Source organism: Ornithodoros turicata, chromosome 4 (genome assembly GCF_037126465.1).
Source record: "Ornithodoros turicata isolate Travis chromosome 4, ASM3712646v1, whole genome shotgun sequence".
Lineage (NCBI taxonomy): Eukaryota > Metazoa > Arthropoda > Arachnida > Ixodida > Argasidae > Ornithodoros > Ornithodoros turicata.
The window spans coordinates 64,642,845-64,669,830 of record NC_088204.1 but is presented as its reverse complement, the minus strand read 5'-3'; the positions used below and the strand labels follow the sequence as shown (position 1 = coordinate 64,669,830).

The 26,986-nt window shown below is 48.2% G+C and overlaps 1 protein-coding gene across 1 annotated transcript in view; it reads left to right on the top strand.

Annotated features, from left to right (window-relative positions):
- Positions 1-16,476, top strand: part of LOC135393321 (uncharacterized) — a 142,194-nt gene extending 125,718 nt beyond the window's left edge. Inside the window, exons 6-7 of the mRNA XM_064623792.1 lie at positions 2,949-3,171; positions 16,313-16,476. Of these exons, the coding sequence (XP_064479862.1) occupies positions 2,949-3,171; positions 16,313-16,357 (268 nt within the window). The 3' untranslated portion in view covers positions 16,358-16,476. The remainder of the gene's footprint in view (positions 1-2,948; positions 3,172-16,312) is intronic.
- Positions 16,477-26,986: the final 10,510 nt, after the last annotated feature.

Here is a 26,986-nt window from a genome sequence, read left to right as displayed (position 1 = left end):
CGTATTGCACACCAGGTTCAATGCTATGATTTCACTGAATACAATTCCTTGGTATCCGAATCTGGCAAAGATCTTCCTCCATGGTCAGCACCAACACAGTCCAACTGCTCATTAACCAAGTATAGGAAAACCGATACTTCCTCAGTTGTGCTGCAACAAGAACTTCAACACCTCAGGAACAGTTTTGGTGATCATGTGGATCTTTACACAGACGGATCAAAAACAAGCACAGGCGTATCGTGCGCAATGGTAACGACGACATCGACAAGGGCACATCGTCTAAATCTGGTGATGTCGATATTCAGCGCTGAAGTTTATGCTATTATTTTGGCGCTTAACTTTATCTTGCAGAACCATATCACATCATCAGTCATCTACATTGACTCTCTTAGTGCCTTGCAAGCGACATGTAGCTTCCACAAAACAAAAAAAAAACTTCCTTATTCAACGTGCGAGACACTTAGCATCATTGATCACTAGCAAAGGGTACAAGCTAACCATTTGCTGGGTGCCCAGCCATGTGGACATTGCAGGAAATGAATGTGCTGACCAGGCTGCAGCTGCCATCCTGCAGTCCGATGATGTTACTCCTTTTGATGTGCCGCTTGAGGATTTAGTTCGCGTGCTAAAATACAAAATGAAGGCAAACTGGCAGCAATTTTGGGGAACTCAAGACAATAATAAACTCCGTCTCATAAAAGGTAAAATTGAGAGGTGTATTTATCCTCTTGAAAACCGGCTTCAAGAGAGAACACGCTGCCAGCTAAGGATAGGACACACACATATTACACATGGGTTCCTACTTCAGGGAGAGGAGCCACCACATTGTATGAACTGCGACACACAACTTTCCATCATACACATTCTCATAGAATGCCCATTGTACAACATTCATCGCCAACGGTACTTTCAACACTTCTATAAGAACTTTATTCCTTTTCACCCAGCTCTTTTACTGGGTGATGAACCTCTTGTTCAATTTGAGAACGTTTTTAAGTTTTTTAGAGACGTAGGTATTCTCGACAAGTTGTAAATTTTTAATCTCGTTTGTTCTGATTCTAATTCTGTTATTTTATCTATGCTACCTTGTGGTTTTAAGTACATCATTACAGTTTTAACTTAAGTTACATTACATCACCAAGCTTGGCGCATTATGACCTTCGTTGTCGCTGCGCCAAAAAAAATCCAATCATCATCAACTATAGAAACTGCATGACAGAATACAACAAAGGCATTTCTTTTACATGAAGGAAAATTTAAAAACACGTGCGCAAGATCAGCACACTGTTCTGGAAAAACTGTGAGCAACTTCTTCTAGTAATCTTGTACTTATATATATTTGCTAGTAAAGCAGATTGTCTTGTTGTGCGTGTTCATGTCCCTGTTTCTTCCTGTTGGAGGATGCTCGCTCAGTACAAACTCCCCCTGCATGAGGACACTCGCAAACACAAGCAAGCATCTGGACCGCAGGACGGGGACCGCAGGACGGGAACCGCACCCGCCAGACACGGGTTGTAATCCCCTATGTCAAAGGCGTTTCTGAATCTATCCGCCGGGCTTTGCTCCCGTTGGATATCAGGACTACGTTCAAACCACATGTTAAACTCCGAAGTCTCATATCAAAACCAAAGAACCCCGTCTCCCCGGAAGAGCAGGCTGGAGTAGTCTACAAACTACAATGCCAAGACTGTGACACGTGCTATACATTGGCGATACAGGCAGGAAACGGAACACTCGTTTCAAAGCACATAAGCGGGACATAAACAACGCGACGCACGCCACACGGTTTAAGACGGAGCTTACTGAACGTTGTTGGGACAGGGGACATTGTTCTGACTTCGACAACGCGGTGACCTTGGCTCGAGAACAAAGATGGGGACCCAGAAAGCTTCCAGAGTCTTGGCACATGCGTGGTTTGTAACGAAAACCGTGCCCCCATTCTCGGACAATACTCCCATTTCCTGAAACAGCGACGGGTTGTGGAATCTCTCATTCAGTTTGGCACTGATGATGTCCGTCGCATGACGGACGAAACGTCTGAGTAAACCTTGTTATTTGTTATCATAACTTTGTTATTTTAAGTCGGAGTTCTCTACTTTTTTTCCCGTTAAGGATCATTGTCCTCTCTTACTTAATCAGCACTGTCCTCGAGGAAATCTCTGGATAGCGACGACAGGTAACATCCGCTCGCGTCGGACATGTTGACATCCAGATGCTTTGCAGAGCAATTGCAGACGGCGGCGGATGAAAAGCTTCTCGGTCCAGATCCTGGAGGCCGCGCCCTGATTGGTTCTTAGATAAATACGTTTCCACGCTTTTTGAGAGAGGGTTTAGCGGGATACACACAGCATCCGCCGTCTGCTCTTGTCGTGTATTCCATCGAATAACAGCCGAATAACGCCACTATTTCGTGTGGGGTTTTCGATGGCGTGTTCGGCAGTTTATAAGGAATAAAATGACACTAAAGTTTCGAAATCGCAGAAACGGATGCGACTGTCACTTTAAAACCAACCTAGCTTATTCAGATGTCAACAAGAAAATGCCCTCCTCAGTACCACACTTGCGCATGTTTAAGTAAACTGATATCAAATAAATAAAAAAAAGAAAACTTGTGAACACTATACAGAGTCCGAAATTTTGCAATAGGCAATGGTAGGTGATGAAGCAAAGAGGAATCTGGAAGGAGGCTGCGCAGCATTTGTCTGTTCTGAATAAGTGGGCTACGCATGACGTTGATACTGCCGTTCTGACGCCGACAGACGGGGTGAAACATATATGTGCCCGCCATAGTGTGACGGTGAACGAATTAGTGGAAAAGTGCTGACCTATGCTGTGAACAGCCCTCATCGTCTCTAACCTGACTCCGGATGTTTGGTCGTACCTATCTTCAAATATTTGTGGTAATGGTAAGTGACACGTGCAAGTTAACATGTAGGTTACATGCGCAGGCTGCAGGTTTGCTTGATGTACGACAAGAAGAGCGTCAAGGCGGCTGAGTTTACCAATCCACCTCACTCCTATACTTTGATCACAGTTGTGATAAAGTATTTTACCACGACCGCAACCATCTTCGCAAGCTTCAAGCCAGAGGCTGTGGTGTACGACAATAAAAAGGACGTGTCTGGCGGAACCGTCAAAATTCAAGGCCTGACAGTGTATAACTTTAATCTGGTAAGTGACTTTAGAACTGATCAGAGTAGAGCGACACTGCGTGATGTGGCTCACGTGTCGACACCACCTCCCCCCCCCCTAAAAAACGTATAGGTCTATAACCGTACTGTCCCAGTTTCTCAATATATGAAAGGCTGAGGCGCAGAATCAGGTATGTCTTTATTTTAGCACGTGGAGTAGCAGAGAAGAGCGAGTACGCAGACGACCGTCGAAGCAGTGCACTACAGCAGGGCATAAAACATTCACATTAGATAGCCGCATGAACGATCCTTCAGTGGTGTGAGCTGCCCATGGGACAGATCTTGTCTACTAATGAGGGTTTGGGTGACTCCCACAGATCCAAGTGCCTTCCGCAGTGCATGCGGCTCCTGTGACGAGGCCCCGCATCGCAAGAATATGCGAAAATCTGTTGTATTTCAAGTGATGCATCGTTCATGAGGCACCATTTGTCCTCTAGGGCTCAGGTCTTAGCACAGCCAGTACGAAAAGTCCCATTGCGAGCGAGGCGTGGTCATTTGTGAGGTCGGCAGCAGTCAACCAGCGTGACGAAGGCATTTCTCTTCATTTATAAAAGATGCAGGTGGCGATGAAAACGCCACAGTTCCCTGTGAAGTCGGCGCAGGACGCCCGATGAGCAGTTCATTCAGTTGGCAGTCAGCGCTTGTCTCGTCTAGTCTTCCTTTCCTCTGTTTCTTTTTGCGCTATTATTAATCTTATATAGGAGCCTTTAATTATTATATATATATTATATAAATTATTTATTTTATTATTTATATATTATATAAATTAATCTTATATAGGATATATAGGAGGAGGGAGGATAACGCGCTGTCAGGATTAGCGTGAAGAAAGACCCGCACCATGCGTACCTTAAGTAGCACACATAACAATTTCGCAACGTATAGTTACTCGATGCGAAAGTGAAGAAACCGCAGTTTGTCCCTCTATGGTGGGGGTAACGACAGAATCGGCTCGCCGTTGTTGGCCACGCAGAAATGGGCATCGTCACGGTTACATAGCAAAAAAAAAAAAAAAAAGAAAACGGATGGATGCGTAGAGAGTGCGTGAGTCCGTCGGAGAGTGCAACGGGCTAGAGTGTTCGTAGGGCAGGACGCGCCTCCTTCAGAAAGAGAACAAGGTTTCTTGCTTTAGCGGGACGTTCGGCATAAGAACAACCGGGGTAGAGGATGTCCGCTAGCGTGCCAGAGCTGAAGTGAGGAAGGAGGACTTCGCGCGCAGAATGGTATGCTCAGCATTCTCGCAGGATGTGCTCGATTGTTTCAGGTTGTCGACAGTTGCCACAGCCGGTGTCACCGCTAGAGCCGATCTTGAATAGTTGAGAGTTGGTGAACGCATAGCCACAGCGTAGCCTATGGAGCATGGTCCGTTTGCCTGGAAGGAAGTTTTACATGGGTTTCATGTCCCTCAAAGGCTTTGATGGTCGCACAACACGGCAACTAGGCAACCTTCCATCTACATGTCCTTTAAGAGGCCGTTAACAAGCTTTCTGCGCGTGACACCGGTGACGCTATACGAATACTAAATTTTTATTCCTTAGTTTCCAGGAGGACCTCTGTTCGTACCAGAGTAATACTATTGCATAATATTTCTGATGTGCTTTGCATTGTCGTTACGCTTGAGCGTGTTAAAGTAGCACAGAAGTCATTTTTAACACCCTGTGTTCTTCCTATAAAACTGTTAAGTAGGCCAATAAGATGCACCATGGGAAGAAATTCACACAACAGAGTCATAATTATCTCAGAAACTGAAGTAGCCGCAAAACGCGACCGTGCGCAACGGTGGTGAAGAGCAGTACCAGCCTGTGATCTGCCTGGAACCTCGCGCTGACGCTATAAGGAGAATGCTCGCTGGTTGGTCTAGAGATATGTTGTCTGCTACTCCGCTGTCGTCTGCTACTCGGCTGTTCGAGGTTCTGAAAAAGCCTTTCACCTGGTTCGGTAATGATTCGGTCGCTCCTTCTATCCCCAATTCTCCGGGAGAAGTGGCAAAACTGGTTTACGGCGGCAAAGGGACGGCGCTGACCCCCACTGACCGGCGAACCAGAACCCTTATACCGTCATCGGTGACGTGGCCACATACCTTCTCATCCTCGTTATACCTGGAGTGGCGAGTTAAGGGTGAACGCGCGGAGCCATGTTTATGTGAGCTTTTTCTGGGAAACAAATTGCACACAACAAAACATTTCGCGCTACTCGGTAAAATGAAACACACACTTTCATCAGACATCTTAATCTGAATTTTTTTGGATGGCCTTCTGTACTCCTTTAAGTTTACGATCAACCTCAAAGTCGAAAGTCCCGCGCTGCTGGTGGCGAGCACATCTAGTGAATGGTGAACACTTTTTTTTTTTTTCAGCGTATATCGAGAGCCAATGATTTTAATGATCTGAAGCATTCCCATGAAATCTGTGCTTATAAGGGCAGGCCTAAATCACTTTAGGCTACTGCGAGGCGTAGACGAAGGCCACCAACATGGGATGTCCGCGAGCCACCGTTTGTGCATGTCGGCAGGCCCACGCCTCGACAAAGCATGCCGTTGCGGTCCCCCCTTGGCAATACCGCTTGCAAGATATAATATAACGCAGCATTTCAATGTCACGCCGCTGGTGAAACTTCACCTGGCAGACAGGTCCGTTGCTGTTACTACACACTCCTGGCCACGAGCTAGCTGTATACGGGGAAAGAGCCAAAACAACCGTTCGCGTGGCATCATCTATCGTCCGTGCTGAGCTTTTGGCGCGACCAGGAATTTATTATGAGACTGATGCCACTAAGGGTGGGTTCACACGAAGGAACGGAGCAAGGAGAAAATCTCGTGAGGCGGATGACGTCACGCAAACAATTTGTGTGACGGAGGCGAACGGTCCGCGCTCTCTGATCTGGTCCCTCGCGGACCGCAGTGCACACATTTCCATGACGTAACCTCTGACGTTTACGCAGTTCGCTGATCGATCCCGGGGATCCGTCCAGCGTATGAATATTCCCTAACGGTATCACACTCGAAGTTAACCTTTGTCTCGTAATATGACCTCATTGTGTCTCCAGTACTTCTGTGAGTTCTTATTCTGTTTACCTGCGGCGAAAAATGCAAGTTGAAAAGAAAGCAACAACTATATTGTGACATGATAAATGGGGAGTTTCTTCGCCAGGAGCGATACTCTACTCCATTACTGGTGTTGATGCGGGTAATGAAACAATAAGTCCCACCACAATAAGGAGCGAAGTCCTATGGTGTCCAAAAAGGTTAAAGCAGCTTTGAGGGCAGAGGCAGGCTGGATTTGGCTGGGACGAATCAATTTTAAGGGAGAGAGGGGGCGAGAGTCCAGCTGGTTAAGCGACCCAGAGAGTGCGGTTCAGGAAGGTTGGTAGCGTGGGTAACGAAGAAGAATGTCCTCTTGGTCTTCTAGAGCACCACATAGACAGCAACTGGGAGGGCCAATTTGTCTCAAGCGATAAAGCCACTGAGCTGTAAAAGCCACATTGAGTCGCATTCGATGAGTTAACGAAGCGTCTTGACGAGATAGGTTTCGTGGCATGCGGAGAGCGACCGTTGAACCAACTCTTCTCAGCATAGCATAGAACTCTCATAACATGGGAGCCGCCATGATCACTGCGTTATGTCTAGCGTGTCACGAACGGTGTCTCCTACGAGTTCCGTGCGCCGTTTTTTTCTTCTTCTTTTTTTTTTTATCATATCGCAGCACAACGCGTAAACCGTTCGATACTCGTTCCCTGCAGGATAAGACACAATCCAAGCGCACACGTGAGACCAGACAAAACAAAGACTTCGCACATGCATGGTACACGGAGCTCAGCGGAAGCAAGCACGACTTGCATTGGAGTGGACGCCATGGCGCCGAACGCGCCCAGTTTTCACGCGTGGAAAGGTTGTGGCCGAATCTGTCCGAATCCAGAATCTCGATCATGGCATCGCCGAACTTGAACATAGAAACGGTCTCGCTTTCGTATAACTCATTTGCTCTCCCCCGTTGCTCTCTCTCCCAGATTTTCTTCTAGCCTCTCTCCTTATGATTTTTATGCAGCATAGATGGGGAGAGATGCAAGCTGAAATATATTACACAGGTACCGTTTCCTTGAGTTTGAGGGACGCACAAGACAAAGAGGACAACACAAGAGTCAAATCATCACTGAAACTTATACTAAGAAGGGAACAACAGGGTGAGGAGGAAAGTATGAGTGAAAAATCGCCAACCGAATGGCAACCGAAGAAAACCAGAAAGTTGCATTTCAGTGTCTTCCTTTTTTGTTTTTGTAGTATTTTTCTAAAAAAAAGGCTGCACCATGAGTACCTCAAGTAGCACACATTAACCGCAACTTGAACGTTGTTGCCTGATCTGAAAGTGAAACAACCGTGAGCTCGCAGTTGGTCCCTCAATGAGTTTGAGGATCGCACAACACGGCATATTGTCTACCTTCTACCTGCATATCCTTTTAATGAACCATACACAGATTTTGAGGATCGCGGTTGGTCCCTCACTGAGTTTGAGGACCGCACAACGCGGCAGTCAAGAATACAGGTCCAGTTGCAGCAAACCGAATTGCTCCATTTCCGTCCGTTGCTCCATTTTTTCTTTTAGCTGAGGAGATGTTCGTCTTCTTCGCCTGAATGTCGACTGGGGGGAGTGGATTAGATAGCTTGTTGAGGGTACCTTCCACCTGCATATCCTTTTAGTGAACCCTACACATGCTTTGCGGATGACATAAACGAACGCTATGCGTCTAATGTTTTCCCCCCTTACGACAACAAGAGTCATGTTTTGTTTCACTGTGGCTGCTATAACCTTTGCTTTCCTTCCTGCGCCTATTCCTGCGCCCATGGTTCCCGTAGCGCTATCTCTATCGTTGGAAGCTGAGCTTACGAAGAAGACGCACAGGAATTTGTGTCGTAGCCGAGCGGGTAGAGAGGCGACCGTCTCCAAGAACGAAAGAACGTTTAATGATCGAAGCCACGCGATCAGATCGCATATACAAGCGACGGCCATGTCCCAACCTTGTCGTCGTCTTTATATTACACCTCCCCTTTTTAAACAGCACACCACAAAGCATATTTACACGAACTTACGAACAGTCCCCATAACCGTAACGTTCTGGTTTTTTCACCACTCGCCCTGATCTGGTCTGGGTCACTGACTGTCCGCCGTTTTGTCCCCTTGTCACTGCCGGTTGGCCTAGCGTTCGTTGGGCATGTATGGAGGCATCTCTCGTGGGAGTTGTCTCCTGCAGGTGTGTTCGGGTCGGTCTTGCGAGACCAGTTTCGGTCCTGACCATGTACGATTTTGGTGTATCTGCATGTCCGATCACGGTGCCATGTGTAGCAGAGCCGGCTAGGATGCGAACCGCTGTTCCTGGTTTTAGTTGAGGTCGCTCCGTTGCGCGATGTCGGATGTCGTACGTCTGCGCCTGGGAGCGTTGGAACCTGGGCCCATGGTGGAACCAGTGACGCTGGATTGACTGGAACGTTGGTCTTGAGACGTCGACTGATGAGGAGCTCTGCCGGAGAGTAGCCACATGCCCCTGGTGTACTCCGATGCGCCGAGCTTTGGACAGGAGAGCCTTAGCCGCTTGTACTGTGCGTTCCGCCTGTGCGTTACTTTGCGGAAAGTGTGGACTTGACGTCACAAGTTTGGCTTCCTGGATGACCAAGAACCGTAGGAATTCCGCCGAAATAAACTGCGGGCCGTTGTCCGAACGGACGATATCTGGAATTCCATAGCGTGCGAACATGGGCGCCGATTCAGAGATGACGTCGGCTGTCGTGGTAGTCTTCAGCCTGACAACCTCAAAAAACTAGTCTAGAAGAAATAGTCTACTACTACCAAGTAGTTTTTACGGTTGGCGTAGAAAATGTCCATCCCTATCACTTGGCACGGACGCTCTGGGAGAGGGGTCTGCAGCAGCGGCTCCGTCCCAGGTACCCTGTGTGACTGGCAGGTTGGACACCTCTGGATGTAGTCCTGCAGGTGATTGCTAATGCCAGGCCACCACGTCGATTCACGGGCCCTTGCTCTGCATCTGGTTATTCCCTGGTGACCCGTGTGCAAACCCTCAAGAACTTCGTTTCTGAGGACCGCTGGTACGACTAAGCGGGAGCCTCGAAGCAGAAGTCCCCGTACCACCGAAAGTTCGTCAGCTACGCTGACGTATTTCCGTATGTCTTCTGGAAGAGTGCTGGCCTCTGGCCACTGTGCCTCACAGTACTCCATGACTTGATGAAGGGTCGCATCTTTCTTCAGGGCGTCCCTTATGCGTGACAGCATGGTGTGAGAAGCAGGTAAAAACTCGACGGTGAGGATTTCGTAGTCCGCCACCACAGACTCCAAGCTGCCATCGACGTCGTCGGGGCGTGAAGGTGGATTTCTTGACAGGACATCCGCTGTGTATAGCTGCTTCCCCGGTACGAACGTCACGGAAAAGTCGTATTCCAGTGTCCGCATACGCAACCGTTGTAGACGCGGAGTGAGGTCGTCGAGCCTCTCGGTGTTAAAGATTTGCACGAGGGGTTTGTGGTCAGACTCCACTTGAAAGCGAAGGCCCAGGACATACATACGAAACTTTTCACATGCCCATGTCACCACTAGAGCTTCTTTCTCTACCTGTGCATACCGTTGCTCGGTCTGAGGCAGGAGCCTCGACGCATACGCAACTGGATGACGTTGACCGTCAGTTTCCTCCTGGAGCAGCACCGCTTCGAGGCCGTAGGACGACGCGTCCACGGACAAGGTGTGTGGTCGCAACGGAGAGTAGTACGCCAGAACGGGAGTGGTTGTGAGTTCCTTCTTGATCTGTTGGAACGATTGCTCGTGCTGTGGACCCCAGTACCAGGCGGCATACGAAGAAAGGGGTTCACGAAGTACTTTTGTCTTTTCGGCCAACCCCGGCAGGAACTTCATCAAGTGCGTAAGCATCCCACTAGCAGACTCAGGTGCCCGCGTCTTGCGTATGGCTTCGGTCTTTTCAGGGTCCACATAGATTCCCCGTCCGTCGAGAATGTGACCCAGAAAGTGGATCCTGGTCCTACTGAACTGGCATTTCTCCTCGTTAAGGGTGATGCCCGCGTCTGAGAGTCTACGCAACGCTGCATGGAGACGCCTGTCATGTTGTTCTTGATTTTTCCCGCAAATCAAGATATCATTATTGTGGCACACAGTGCCGTCGAGGTCTTGAAGGATCCGTGATATCTGTCGTTGGAAAAATTTCGGGGCTGTCGCTATACCAAAGGGCAGACGAAGAAATGGGTATCTTCCGAACGGGGTGATGAAGGTGGTCAGTTCGCGACTTTCTCGTGATAGGGGGGCTTGCCAATACCCACCATTGGCGTCGAGCTTGCTGAACACCTTAGCTTCCGTGATTTTGCTGATGTTCTCTTCTACCGTCGGCATGATCACGCGCTCACGGACGACTTGCTTGTTGAGTTCGCGGAAATCAACACAGATGCGTAGCTTGGTGTTCTTTTTCCTTACAACTACCACCGGCGCGCACCATTCCGTGGCATGCTCTACCTTTTGAATTACGCCAAGTTTGTACACTTGGTAGCAATGGAAGTGCTGCACGTCTTGGATAAGTTACTGCGTATGGCCTTGGTCTCTGGACAAGGTAAATGTTGTATGTTGCCTTCATCTGTCCTAGGCCTCCAAAGAGCTCTGAGTACCTTGACGATGCAGTCGTGTCCGTGATCGTCTCCGATTTCGAGAAGTTAAGGGAGAACCTCCAAGGCCTTGATGGCTGATCGACCTAGCAGAGCGTGGCCGTCGACGATGAAGACTTCCTGCTTGATCGTGTGGCCGTTCCAGCTCGTGTCGACGTGTACTTGACCCAGAGTGTCTATGAGTGTTTATCAGGGACCTGCCAGGCCATAGAGCCTCTTTGTAGGACGTGTCACAGAACATCGCGTCTCTGGGTACAAGGCTGACTCTGGCACAGCAGTGACATCTGCTCCGGTGTCAACCTTAAACTTGATTGGTGTAAACGATAAAACAGTGGCGGCTGAGCATGGGATACTGAGGAAGGAAGAGTTCCCTTCGGCCCCTTCCCTTTTTCCTTTCTGCGCCCATTGCTGCGCCCATGGTTCCCGTACCCGTAGCGCTATCCCCGTCGTCGGAGCTGAGTTTACGAAGAAGACGCACAGGAACTTGTGAGGGGTGAGGCCTGTCATGCTATCGCATTAGAAGTGGTTTGTCGGTGTATCGCGTTTTATCCTCTGTGTCGCACATTTTCCGCTTCACTTAAAGTAGCGGTAGCGGAGAAGGAGTACGCCACTACCCAGTTATTTGTTAAGGAAATACGTTTTCCGCTGCCAGTTGGAAAAGCAGTGGAATAGCTGTCCCGCTACAGAATAAAAAGAAAAACTGAGAGTACGACAGCGGCGCTACTGTAGCGCCATTAAGCACGATTAACACTCTGGGATAGGCGAACGCCTCCCTTTCCATCACTCAGGAAGCAGAATGAGGTGAAACAGAATTCAAAATACGAGCCTTTAATATGCTTGCCAGTGCTATGTCAGTTTAATATGCTGATTGCCAGTGCGACACCTGAAGAGCATGTCACGCCCTCCGCGCCCCCTTCACTCGCCTCTCAGACTTTGGCGTGGTCATCAACGCGGCCAATAGTGATCTGGGCGTTGCAAAGTATCACCAGCAGTAAACAACGAGATTTGGCCGAGGCAGGCCACATTGCATTGTATTGCGTTGCATTCGTATCACCAGCAGCGGCGTCTCCCCCTGCCCTCAAAAGTCCAAGCCATCAATGATCTTCCCCGACCATCTTCCGCCCGGAAGCTACGCGAGTTCTTGGGACTTATTAACTTTTACCGGCGTTTCGTCCCCGGCTGTGCCTCTGTACTCCTTCCCTTGGAGGCCTTGTTGACGTCCTGTACACGTCGTGCTGACCCTCTCCCTCCTGGACACCGTCCGACGTGGACGCCTTCGAAAACGCCAAGTCCGCACTTTCCGCTGCGTGGATGCTTGATCACCCCGTACACGACGCATGTATCAGCTTAATGGTCGACGCTTCGTCGACGTCTGTCTGAGCAGCGCGACAGCAGCAGCGTTCCACCGGCTGGCAGCCCCTCTCATTCATTTCCCGCAAGCTCAAAGATAGGAATCAGCGCTACACAACCTTATCACGCGAGCTTCTTGGGGTATTCCTCGCAATGAAACATTTCCGACATTTCCTTGAGCGCCGAAGATTCACGATTTTTACGGACCAAAGCCACTGACCTTTGCGCTCATGTCATCCGGAAGCCTTTATATGCCCCGAGAGGTTCACAAAATTGTTGTACGTACGCTCGGTTTGACAAAATTCACCTTGATCCTCGTCGGCTCATTGCTCGTCTCTCAAGGGCACCGCTTTCACTCACTGTGGTCGACCGTTATCGCCGGCCCGAGGCCGCCTCGATGCCCGATACCACAGCGCACACCGTTCCTGCCACATTGCCGCCACATTCATGTCCACCTATGCTACCCATTTTGGCGTGCACTACACCATAACAACTTACAGAGGCCGCCAGTTCGAGTTCTCTCCCTCTGCGGCCCTAGCCGCTGTCCTCGGCTCCATACGAATATGGACTACCGCTAAACACCCGGCGTCCAACGGGTCTTGGACGGATGTCCAACGGGCGGACGTCCGCTGGATATCCCCCACTCTTCCCTTGATGTCCTCGATGTCCTCTATCCATCTGTCCACGTCTCTGCGCCGCTGAATGCCACTTGTTGCCAATAAGCCAATGCGGTTGCTTCGCTCACACCAGTGCCGCGTATGAAAGGAGAGTCTCACCATTAATGGGACCTGCATATACCTGATGCTGCACCCACTTTTTCATGTATCTAGCCATTCACAAGTCCAGTGTCCTATTATTACAGGCCATCCAGTAGTTATACCTGGCCCATGTTTACTAGATGCCACCACGTTGGTGAAACTGGATTGTTTTGCATTAAAACAGATATCACTGGTGACAGACCAAAACGACGGATTTTGCGCTTGCTTTTATCAATGTCATCTGCATTGAGAGATGTATGTCGGTAAGGATCGGAACCGCTTCGAACCATCGGAAGTGCAGAAATGGCAGATGTCTAGCAGAAATGGTTGCAGAGAGCGGCAGAATCGCTTCTTTGTAACAGATGGCTGCTGGTATGAGCTTTTAGTCGCGTTACGTAAGTAGATGGATAGTCAATGATACAATGCAAGTAGTTTGAAGTACAAGTAGTCAATGATATATAATGCAAAATCTTACGCACCAGTGGCGTCTTTCTTGTTATTTTCTTCGGATTGCTGTCTCTACAAGGTCTAACCTTAGCCACAAAAAAATATCCTTTTCGCGTAAGTAATGATGGCGGAACGAATGTTGAAACCGTTTTTGCACATACGCTCTAAAAACAGATCTTCACCACATAGCACTCTGTGGGCCAACCATTGCCGAGAGTGATAGGGTTATCGCTTCTGATTCGAAGAGAGAGGGGGGCGTACGCCTTTTTGTGGCAATTTTCATATATCCAAATTGCCACAAAAAGGTGTACGCCGACCTCTCTCTTCGAATCAGAAGCGATAACCCTATCACTCTCGGCAATGGTTGGCGCACTGCGTGCTATGCCGTTAAGTTCTGTTTTTAGAGTGTAGACTCTTAAAAATGAACTACACCACATAGCACGCTCCTAGCCAACCATCACCCCGAATGACAACGTTCTCGCCCCTGATTTGTCGAAAACGGGAGGAGGAGCCTATTTTGTGCCATGCATAATGGCACAAAAGAAGCTCCTCCTCACGTTTTCAACAAATCAGGGGCGAGAACGTTGTCGTTCGGGGTGATGGTTGGCTAGGAGCGTGCTATGTGGTGAAGTTCATTTCTAAGAGTGTAGACACAAAAGTGTACATCCTCACAGAATGGAATGAGAGTAGCTTGAAATTTCTTTGTCAGAAAGACCACGCCCTCTACATATAGCTTATCACTCTCCGCGGTGGTTGCTCCCTGAGTGCGTCGTGTGTTTATATCACATATTCCTTGTGGCCAAACGAGTAGGTTTTCCAATGTAGCCTCGTGCGGAATTTCGCTCCCAGCCACACTTCGTGAGAGGTTAACTCCTGCTAATCTCAAGCCGTTTTGATTGGCTTAGGAGGACGCACAACGCCTCCAAGTCGCAGCATATGGCGTGCTTGTGGGCTTGAAACTGTTGCTCGTACGCTGATCATGTAGCGAGATCCCGTCGGATATGAAGTAATTGGTGCATATTCGCGAGCTTTTAAAGCTAACATGCAAAATATTCGCGCTGGCTAAACGTATCGATCGGTTTTGCCCCCTTCATTCATGACCTTGAGCCGTCCTGGTATATGACCCACGCTTAATGTTCGGTTTTCTCCACTTGCGGAGATGCATCTGTTGTGCCTGGATCTCGGTGGCCATCTCGGAGTTGTCTCCCGTTGGAATTTGAGATCCCCTGTTTTTCACATCCTGGTACCGTTCGGGACCAGAGGGGAACACTGCGAACCTACTCTTGGCGCTCTACGCGGAACTTGGAAACACTTACGAGTCATCTAATCTATGGTACGGTTTGAATTACCTGTAGTTCTTTTTTGGAGCCGCCTCTCAATGTCCTATAGTTGTATACGCAGATTTCATACCTTGTGCAGTACCGTGACATTCGTTGACGTCTGTGACAAACGCGCGATGACTCCACGCACTTTGCGCTTCCGGAAGGCATCGGCGGCGTCGGAGACAGTCTGTCCCCGTTGTCAAGACAGGAGCACCCCTGATTGTCTAAAAATAGATGTCACAATAAGTGCTTGTTCAGGAAGGAAAACATAAAAGAATAGACTATGGACCATGCAGCCTCACCTCCTCCCCCGTTACATAATCTAAACCGTATCTGTCTTCATATTCTCTTTGTGATGTCTACTGTACAAACGAAAAGGAAGTTCTTAGCATGTAACAACAGTCGTCATTGTAACGTTGAAAAAGGAAAAAGAATGAACTCTTGATGGGTAATAAAATAAAAGTACGTCCAACATTTTCACGTAAGCATCGTCGTTTCTATCTCAAAGTTTGTACACCCCCATAGAAAAATACATTCATTAGATTTCATCCCACCATATCCTATTTATGCTATCCTACCGTCACTACACGAACACGAGTGCACTTTTGGGAGTTTCTGTCATCAACCGGCCTCTCCTCCATGATGTGATCACCTGAACTGCCATTTCGACCGTCAACTTTAATTATCTACAATTGGCACTGTGGTAGCGCCCAGCCTGCTGGCCCCGACATGAGCCTCATCTCATTATCATTTCTTAATGTGTTATTTGTGTGTGTGCGTTTGTCAGACTTGTACTATTTGGAGTATTGTATTTAAAATACTGTACTTTAAATACAATTTGCGGTATTTTGGTACTCTACTCAATACTTTTTGTTTTGTGTATTTGTACTCTATTTAAAATACATTTTATGGTATTTTCTACTCAATACTCTAATTACATATTTTGGATCTCCCTCTCAAACTTTCTGTGTCTCGTCTTTCCATTGTGTTGCTTGTTCAGTGGATATTTCCTGATTTCCTCGGACTTGACCCGGACATTGGCCCTTCTTGGAAGTCTCCATTTATAGATCTTGCCCCGCGTGTACTAATCCTTGGCGAGTGAGGGTTCTATTATGTGTGCCCTGATGCGGTAACGCCGAATTCTGACCTCGCCGAACAGGGACCTGCTAGACGTTTGCTTTATTATGGGTCGCATACTTAGTGGAGTTATGTGGTATCCCTTTGTCATCTTTTTGGGACTTGTGTTTAGATGACTCCTATCACAATCACACAGGGAGGGCTTGCGTAGTACGCGGGGTTTAGGTGATTCATATCACATAGCGACGACTTGCCACAGTGACCAGTGAACGGTGACTTTTTGCGTTCAAGGATAAATAGTATCTTAACTTAATTGTATTTCGTACTCTATCTTAATTACTTTAATTTTCATGTATTTATACTCTATTTTAATTACATTCTGACGTCAGTATTTATTATCTTATCTTCAATACATTTTTGAGTATCTTGTACATGTTTGGTGTGTGTGTGTGCGATTGCAAAATGTGAACTCGTATAAATTATACTCTGGTAATGTTGCAGGACGCAGGGGGGATGGCATGCCCAGTACCGTGGATATGGTGTTGAAGTTCACCAGATGGAAAGCTCCGCCTGCTTGCCGACCCAGAGTGCAGTGGTTTTCAAAACAGCGCGTGTTGTTTTGCTATTTTCGCGACAGTGACAGCGAATAAATTGTGTTCCCCGCATTCAATGTGCGAGAGTAGATCAGCAATGCGTTCGCCACCGATTGGAATTGGATAAAGGAAAATCACATATTCTTTGGCGCACTACAGCGTGCGAAATGCGACAGCGCTGGAGCAGACGAAGCACACATTGCCTGCTTTGTGACCGTACGTGATTTGCGTGCGGCGCAACGACAAACCCGACCACGCGCTTCCATGGGCCATGAGCCAGACGGGTTGCTGCTGCAAACGCGTTCACTTCGCGTTATAGTCACTGTACTCTTTGTTGCGCATTTATGAACATCGGGTTGAGTGAAACGCCCACGCTTCCTGGCATTATGGACCATATACTACTTTCGGTATCCGTGCGTCTGCGTGCATCTCCTTCCCGTCTACGAACCCTATACTTGCGCGAATGCTCTGGAGCACACAGTCTACGTACTGTTCCTCCGCAACGTTCCTGTCGCCAGAGGGCGCGGAGGGGATCACCTGAGACGTGCTGGGCAGACACTGAGCATAAAACGACAGTGGCATGGCTGAGTGGGTAAAAGCGTCACGTTGCTAGTAACCAAGGTCGTGCAGAAGACAAGGTGGTGGTGGGTGCGAGTCCCACCACCGGTTTTCCCCTGTGTTTGGTGCAGCACACTTTTCAGAAAATGTCGGCACAGTTCCCTTGAAGTCAGCCCAGGACGCACACCAACCCCCTCCCCCCGTCCCTTTCTCCATCCTGACGCCCCTTCTTTCTCTATTCTTAGTCCGCCGCTCACACTCCAGGGGGATATGAAGATCTATTAAAGAAAAAAGGAAACATCAGTCAGACAGAAGTCGTCTTGCTATTCCAAAATAGAAACAAGGAAGGAAAGAAGAGAAGCAAACTGAAAAATCACACACGATCACAAGGCGTTGATGCGGTCCGAAACGTGTTGAAAGTGGAGTAGCGCAGTGGTGACGGTCCACTGGGTTGGTTGAGGAATGGAACCCAGTAAGGTAGCCAATGTCAGAGTGTTGTAGCCAATGTGGAATACACAACGACAGAGGGCGTCACGGTGTAGAGAGTGTTGCCGGCAGTGTAGAATGCAGTGGAAATATCAGCCACCACTCACAGCTAGTGCAGAGGGGGCTGCTGGATTGACCCATTTTGAATAGAAGCAGCAGTGTGTGGGCGACGTTCAGGCGGAGGTGGTGAAGCGGCGATTCCTCATGACGAGTGCAGCGACACGTAATAAAGAAGTCCACCGAGGGATCGATCGGTGGCAGTGACTATTGTAGGAGGCAGCCTCTGCTCTGAACGCTTGGGTACGAGCAGCACACCGGCGGTGGATAGACAGACGAAACGGTAAGGGGCAGATGCACGGTGGCAAGAGTCATAACTTAGACCTTCATATTCCGCATCAATAACAGAGAATTGACGTGGGGCACAGTATGTCCTGGTAGCTTCTCGGGTCGCGTTGAACACAACGTGGCAGAAATCCAGAACACTGCCATGTACGAGAGGTGTTCAAGTCAAACCTGGACTTACTGCCTCCTGAGTGTACAAATGGCTCGCGCTACTTCTTTTTCGTCATTTTCACACGCGACAGGCCTCCACGTTCACCACGTGGCGGTCCAAAGTTTGTGCGAAACAGAAGACACGTGCTGGACAAGATAGCCGACAACGAGGTGAGCACGCACATCGAACAGCGAATTGTCATGAAGTTTCTCGTGTGTAAAGTCATCTGTAATTCACAGAAGACTTCAGGCTCAGTATGGCCACGATACACTTAGCCACAGCAAAGCGTTTGAGTGGTGCAAACGCTTACGAGACGGCCGTACATCAGTGCAGGACGATCCCGGCCTGAGCGGCTCAGAGCTCAGTGTCGGAGTTCCTCAGAACATCCAACTTGTGGAGCGCCTGATCCTCAAGAACCGACGGATAACATGTCTCGAACTGGCTCGAAAGACGGACCTTTCTGTGGGAACGTTGAACACTATCATTCCTGAACACCTCCAGTTTCGGAAAGTTAGTGCCCGTTGGGTCCCGAGGCAGCTCTCCGTGTTTGACCGGCAAGGAAGACTGGAAATCTCCCAAGAGCCAAGGTACCGTTTCGACACCGAAGGATAGCCGTTCTTTGATCAGATCATCACGTGCGATGAAACATGGGTGCACCATTTCACTCCCGAGTCTAAACGCGCATCAAAACAGTGGAAGCATCCGGGCTCGCTAGCTCCCAAGATGTTCCGAAGCACCCCGTCTGCGGGTAAGGTCATGGCCACGGTTTTCTGGGACAAGGCTGGCATTGTTCATGTTGATTTTCTGCCCAGTGGTTCCACCATCAATAGTGCATATTACTGCCAGGTTCTCAGGGGTGTGCATAAGGCGCTGAAGCAAAAGCGGCTGGGCCTCATCACCAAGGTCCTCCTCCTACAGGACAATGCACGCCCGCATACCGCGCATCTTACGATACGCACCTTGCAGTAACTTAGCTGGGAGTTGCTGCCACATCCCCCTTACAGTCGAGACCTCGCACCCAGCAATTTCCATCTCTTCGGGCCACTGAAGGCGTTCCTTGGGGGGCCGCCACTTCAGCTGCGACGATGAGCTCAAGAATGCGGTCCAACCATGGCTGCTACGCGCTGGTAAGGATTTCTACGCTGCTGGCATCCAAGCCTTCGTGAAACTCTGGGACAAGTGCATTAGTGCAGCTGGAGATTACTTTGAAAAATAAAACTAATTTCTCGCCCGTAAGTTCATTTTACTTTTGCGAAAAAGGAATAGTCCCGGTTTGACTTGAACACCCCTCGTACATAAAGACGAAATTCAAGGAGTTTTAGGAGCTTCCTTCTTCTCCTTTTCTTTTTGTTTGAATAGTTGTTGCTAAATGCAATGCATTTATTTAGGCTGATTGAGTGTAAGTATCAAAAGGCCGAAAATCATAACGCCGAACTATCAGAAGGCAAGCGGTAGACAAGTGCATTAGTGCAGCTGGAGATTACGTTGCAAAATAAAACTAATTTCTCGCCTGTATGTTCATTTTACTTTTGCGAAAAATGAAAAGTCACGGTTTTACTTGAACACCCCTCGTACATCACTTGGAAGGGTTGACTCGAGTGCCCCTGCGAAATGGTGCCAATCGGTTCGCCTGACGAAGTTTGAGATAGGCGAGCGTCGGGAGTACGGGATATCAACTAGGACAGGTAAGCGATCGCTGCCAAGAGTGTCCGCATCGACAAACCAGAGGAGACGGTGGGCTAGGAACGCCGACGCGACGGTTAAGTCGTGGCAGGAAGAGAACTAGGTTGCATGGATGAAAGTTCTGAAAGTTCCGAAAGGCGAGCCGTCGTTTAACACGCAGAGGTTTCTGTGTAGATGGGTGGAGAACCTACGGCTACGTAAGCGTACGACCAAGCTCAGATGATGCTTGTGCTGTGGCCAAGCAGGCCTTTGTTATGCTACTTGTTGCCCCGAACGAACAGTGGAAGCTTTCCCTTGGATACTTTCTGGTTGACGAAACCCTATCAAAAAGTCCATCACAGCCAATCCTAATCAAACCATTAGGCCAATAGGCCTATCGTAATGTTGGACATCTCCAATAGGACTAAGGGTTTAGCGGTTTGATGGGACCATTAGGACGTAAGCGTCTAATGAAAGCTCCACAAAAAGTAAAAAAGAAATAAAATTTGTTTCTGAGTCTTTCTTCCGACTCCTGTCATGACAGAATTTAATTTCTCTTGCTTCAATTCTTTCTTTTGTTTCCAAGACTTTTCAAAATATGCAATGCATGTAGCATTTCAAGAAGTGAACAGAAAAAAGTAAAAAAATAAAATAATATAAACGCTCTCCAGTTGTAAAGGATGAAAACCTCAATGTCTATTTCCTTTTATGCATTGGATTCAAAGTGGAAGTGGATGCAGAGAGCACATATACTATACTTATAGCTTAATTTCGTCTTCTGTGCTTTGGCGAATCCGATAGCCCTGTTTGCTGCCGCGGTTAAACAGAAGGGGTGAGGTGTCTCAATCTACTTAATTTACTCACACATGCGACATTGAAGCATAGATTGAGAAGTTACCCATCAAAAAGAACTCATTACAAGTTAAGTTACCCTGTGCAAAATGTAACTAACTTAATAACGTTCTTCAATAAAGTTCTTCAGCCTGAAATGTAACTCGCAGTTACTGAGTTACTTAAAAAAAAGAACGAGTTATTTCCCAGTTACTTCGGACACAAAATAGCATTACGCAGGTGCAGCGTGCGTGAGCAGTTGAGTTAGACCTTGAGTTGCCTGCGGAGGAGTGCAACACGCTTAGATCGTTTTCGTTCGTGTTCAACAATAGACCCCTCCCTGTTTGTAAACAAATGACGTCATAGTGTCCGACAGCGCCAAAATTTGGTAGAAGTGAACTACGCTCGAAGCTAGAGGTGAACAAGGTAGCGCCCGAATGCCACTGTCTTGAGGGGATTACAATATGGTCCCTTAAAGGGACGCGACCCTCAGTCCTACTTTTCTTTCAATGGGAGGCAGCGAACAAGTGCCCGTTCGTGGAACCCAGCCCTCTCCTTCCGATTTGTTTCGGTTTCAGTTGGTCTACCAATGTCATGATGACGTTTCTCTGGTAGAGGTCTATTTGAACGCTTTGCATCTTACTTCCTGTGAGCGCACAATGGTTCAGCTTCATTTCAATGGCAACGGTTCTTACTTCCTGAATAAAATACTGTAATTGATTGAATAACACGTTTTATGGCAAAAAATGCCATGAAAGAACTGGAGAGAAAGCGAGAGAGAGAGAGAGAGATTATGGGTTTAATGGCACAAAGGCAACAAAGGCCATAGAGCGCCAAAACTACGGTGAGTATGTGAGAGAGAAAGCAAGAAAATATGTGGACGTGAATGAAAAGCAAGTTAAAAGTAACTTGGAACTTAACTTAAGTTATTTTGGCAAAGTTACCTGAAAAAGGAACGAGTTCCTCTGAAAGTTACCACGGCGCAAAAGTACCGAGTTAAGTTACAAGTTACCAAAAAAAGGAACTTAGTTGCAGTAACGAGTTACTTGTAACTGTGAGAAAGCAGTAAACCTGGGAGCCAGCAACAGTGCGTGTGCACGGGACGGGTTTATTCCGAAAGTGGGGCAGGTGCGCCAGAATGGGTGCGCACGACACGAGGTTAGCATGTCGAGTTCTTCTAACACCCCCCCTCGACAGGTTATCCCTGATGAGCCCCATCCGTTGCCTTAACGCTTCCAGTCTCGGTCGTGATAAAGGTTTCGTCAACGCGTCCGCGATGTTGTCAGCGGACTCGCGGTACTGAAAGCTGATGATGTTGCGTGCTACTAGATCACGTAAGTGATGGTGACGGACATCGATGTGCTTTGTCCTGGCGTTGATCCCTTCACTAAGGGCAAGCTTAATGCAGCCCTGATTATCCTCGAACATAGGTGTCGATTGATCAATGACTAGTCCGAAATCTTCCAACAATGGACGCAGCCACAAAACTTCCTGTGAAGCATAAGCCGCGGAAATGTACTCTGCTTCGGTGCTTGACAGAGACACAGATGACTGTTTTCTGCTGGACCAAGTGACCGGGCTGCCTCCAAGCAGGATGATGTAGCCACTTGTTGAGTTGCGGTCACTGACGTTGCCGGCCCAGCCTGCGTCGACATATCCTGTCAAATCCAAGCTTTGTCGACCTGTAAGGGTCAGCTTAAAGTCCCGAGTATGCATCAGGTACCTGAACAGCTTCTTCCCGGCCCCCCAATCTCGCTGACGCGGATTGCTCACTCGACGACAAAGTATGCCAGTTGCACAGACAATATCAGGCCGTGTTGTCGTGCTCAGATACAGCAGCTCTCCGACTGCTTTCCGATACAGATCGTTGCTGGGCAGTAGATCTTCCCCTGTAAACTTCAGATAGTCTGGATCCATTGGTGTGAAGCTGATCTTAGCAGTACTGAGTACTGAGCAGTAAGGGCAACACATGAACCTTGCGTAGCTCTTGCCACATCGCCTTCGCTGAGCCGCAATTACAGATGCACATAATCTGATTGTCCTCAACGCTGAGGCAAATCGTGCTCTGCGCTTTCTCATCGCCAGCCTTCCAGCCTGCAGAAGGTGCTATGGAGTAGGTCCGTCCACGTACGTCCACGTTCCTTCCCGGGTCAGCAACATCTTCATTTTGAACTTCCAGACCTGATAATTGCCGTCCGTAAGCTTTACAACCGTAAACTTGCTGCTGTCTCCGATATCCACAGTTCTAGTGTTCTGGGCCCATAACCTGTGAGAAAGCAGTAAACCTAGGAGCCAGCAACAGTGCGTGTGCACGGGACGGGTTTATTCCGAAAGTGGGGCAGGTGCGCCAGAATGGGTGCGCACGCAACGAGGTTAGCATGTCGACTTCTAATAGTAATGAGTTACCTCCAACTCTGCATTGAAGTGAGGAATGGCTTGGGGTATTAACTCAAGACTACTACAATGTCTGTGTTTCTTACTCATTTTGGTTTAGATATTCTGTAGATCCCTCGAGAGCCGATCTTCTGCAGTGCAATAGCGCGTTTTTTCTCTCTCGCAACACTCCATTCCATCAGAGAATTCTGTCAAGACTAGGAAAATTTTTAAACTGCCGACACGCAACCTCCGATGGATATACGAAAAGTGACGTCCACCTATGAAGCTCCCAGTATAGTTTTAGGGATGCTTAGGGCCAATTCTCACTTGGCGACGCCCCACGCGACGTCGCGAACGGGCGGCGGAAGTAGAGTGCCCCGCCAAGGCGCATGATTTTCATGTCGCCACCACAGTGGCATTCCGTCGTCCAAAGCAGACGAACACTCAAGAGGCGTGGCCTTTTTCTGTCACCTTTTTGGTCGCCAGTGTATCGTTCTCCCCACATCTCGCCGATGTCGTGAAAGAGACCGGCATGCCAATTTTTTTGGTTCGACGTCTCTCCTCTCCCAACGCCGGAAATGCGCGTCCATTTCCGCCGCCAGCTCACGACGTCGCGTCGGCCGTCGCCAAGTGAGAGCTGGCCAATTATGGTACTCGCGCATGGCATGTGGCCTTTTATAGGAAATGGTTAAAGATTGGGCTGTTCGATATTTCATACTATAAAAGCGATAAAAACCCCCGTGCCGGGAAACAAGCGAAAGGACGACACAACTCACAGCACAGACTGACGAACAAGATTTTTATTGACAGGCCTGCCTCTAAAATAACCTAAGCCAGCAACGCCCTCTTCTGCAAGGTTACCCTTTTGCACCCTCAAGCCTGCCTAGTGCCTTTATCTTTTCGAAAGTACAGGACTTAAAGAGTTGCCAACAGGAGGGCCTCTTGATAAGTACTCCGCTTTCAAAAACATACAGGGTGTCCACGCTAAGTGTGAACAGATTTTTTAAAAATATATCAATCACTTTTTCCGAGATGAAATCAATTGCAATATAGCATATGCTGAAGGGCACTCCCTAGGGGGGTATTAACAGACTTCTAAGGCAATGTCTTAATTAACTTTCAATAATTAACCTTTTAATTATGAAAGCTACGAAGTTGCTCCAATGAGAACATCTGATCTCACCGGTCACCAGATACCAAAGCCGTTTTCAGAACAAAAATCCGTTCGATAGATCGTCCGCAAAAAATTTCGTGAAGGAACGCCATTTTTTTCTTTATTTTATTCATTGCGCATCTCTAGAGACGCGTCTTTCCTTCGCCCCCAATACGAGAGGATGAAAGAGCCCACTATCGCCTCTTGGGTCCTGGAAAAAGATTAAAAGAAAACAGAAAATGCAGCCCAAGATAAGGGCAGTCGCAATAGAGTCACCCGATAGATTTGTGTTTTTGTTTTGTTTCGGCAAGTTAAAGCTAATCTTCGACGCATGAGGCGGCACTGTGCTCCTTCACTCTCTCACACTGAGGGTAAAGGAAAGCCGCTTCTTTGAAGATGCGCAATGAACCAAATAAAGAAAAAAATGGCGTTCCTTCACGAATTTTTTGCGGACGATCTACCGAACGGATTTTTGTTCTGAAAACGGTTTTGGTATCTGGTGACCGAAGAGATCAGATGTTCTCATTGGAGCAACTTCGTAGCTTTAATAATTAAAAAGATAATTATTGAAAGTTAATTAAGACATTGCCTTAGGAGTCTGTTAATGACCCCTAGGGAGTGCCCTTCAGCATATGCTATATTGCAATTGATTTCATCACGGAAAAAGTGATTGGTATAATTTTAAAAAATCTGTTCACACTTAGCGTGGACACCCTGTATAGTTACTAGGCAGGCTTGATGGTGTAAAAGGGTAACCTTGCAGAAGAGGGCATTGCTGGCTCAGGTTATTTAAGAAGCAGGTCTGTCAATAAAATAATCTTGTTCAACAATAATTTGATGGTGTTAACTCTGCAAATATAGAGCAGACGTCATGGGAAAACCACTGTGCCCAGAAAGGACTGACGACTTGAGTGCAATGTTTCGCATCACCGCGACCATAACAATCCTATGAAAAAGCAAATCTGGTCTACTACTCCTGCAAGCAAATCCGAAGACTGGCTTCCTTGGCTTCCTCGTATGCCACAGAAGTGCACTGGGACTACTACTCCTGCACACAAATTGGAAGACTGGCTTCCCTGGCTTCCTCGCGTGCCGCAGAATTGCACTGGGACTACTACTCCTGCAAACAAATCAGAAGACTGGCTTCCTTGGCTTCCTCGTGTGCCGCAGAAGTGAGCTGCGACCTGCTCCTGCAAATAAATCGGAAGAATAGCTTGCCTGGCTTCCTCGTGTGCCGCAGAAGTGCGCTGGGACTACTCCTCCTGCAAACAAATCGAAAGACTGGCTTCGCTGGCTTCCTCGTGTGCCGCAGAAGTACGCTGGGCTACTCCTGCAAACAAATCGGAAGACTGGCTTCCCTGGCTTCCTCGTGTGCTGCAGAAGTGCGCTGGGACTACTACTACTGCAAACAAATCGAAAGACTGGCTTCCTTGGCTTCCTCGTGTGCCACTGAAGTGAGCTGGGACCTACTCCTGCAAATAAATCGAAGACTGGCTTCCTTGCCTTCCTTGTGTGCCGCAGAAGTGCGTTGGGACTACTACTTCGGCAAACAAATCGAAAACTGGCTTCCTTGGCTTCCTCGTGTGCCGCAGAAGTGCGCTGGGACTACTACTCCTGCAAACGAATCGGAAGACTGGCTTCCTTTGCTTCCTCGTGTGCCGCAGAAGTGAACTGGGCCTACTCCTGCAAATAAATCAAAGACTGGCTTCCTTGCCTTCCTCGTGTGCCGCAGAAGTGCGCTGGGACTACTACTCCTGCAAACGAATCGGAAGACTGGCTTCCTTGGCTTCCTCGTGTGCCACTGAAGTGAGCTGGGACCTACTCCTGCAAATAAATCGAAGACTGGCTTCCTTGCCTTCCTTGTGTGCCGCAGAAGTGCGTTGGGACTACTACTTCGGCAAACAAATCGAAAACTGGCTTCCTTGGCTTCCTCGTGTGCCGCAGAAGTGCGCTGGGACTACTACTCCTGCAAACGAATCGGAAGACTGGCTTCCTTTGCTTCCTCGTGTGCCGCAGAAGTGAACTGGGCCTACTCCTGCAAATAAATCAAAGACTGGCTTCCCTGGCTTCCTCGTGTGCCACAGAAGTGCGCTGGGACTACTCCTCCTGCAAACAAATCGAAAGACTGGCTTCCCTGGCTTCCTCGTGTGCCGCAGAATTGCGCTGGGACTACTACTCCTGCAAACAAATCGAAAGACTGACTTCCTTGGCTTCCTCGTGTGCCGCAGAAGTACGCTGGGCTACTCCTGCAAACAAATCGGAAGACTGGCTTCCCTGGCTTCTTCTTGCATATTACTTTCCCACACAGTGTGAGTCTGGACCACCTAGAGCTATATTCTTCGGTGCCATATGTTCGCACCGAGGGCACAACAAAAATCAGACTGCAAGGCAATTTCCAACAGCATATGAAAGGTTGATAATCGACACAGAAGTAGAGGGATGACTACGAGACAACAGCCTTCCATTTGAAAACATAACGATTGCATGTAACCAGCGCAGTGCAGCCTCGCTCGGAAGATGTAATGGACTCGACTTCCAGAGGACGAAGCGTATATCACCAGAAGATCATTCACAGATTGGCCTTTGTGACCACGACTACTTTGCGGACCCCACAGAGCCATCCATTTTGGCGAGAACAGGTCACCTCGAAGAGTATTTCAAGTGTGAGACCTTGTTTCACAGCTCGGAGATTCAAGGCCGTTCCTTCCACCACTCTCTGATACAGGAAAGGCATCAACTCCTGCATCCATCGAGAGATGTGAATCTGCAAATCTGCAGAATAGCAGAAAAAGCATTAGGTCGGGCTCTTCTTGAAGAGGGCTTATCATCGAGCACACTGTTGCAAAGGGTGCTCCTGGACGTACAGAGGCTAACACTGCATACCAAACCCTTCAGTTATGTGCGTTAGCACCCCATGCCAGGGCAAAATGCCCTAGAAAATCTCTATTTTAACTTGATACGGTCTGTGGCTCACAAGTACCTCAACATAATATAACTCAACCACAAAAACTGCATCTATTTTG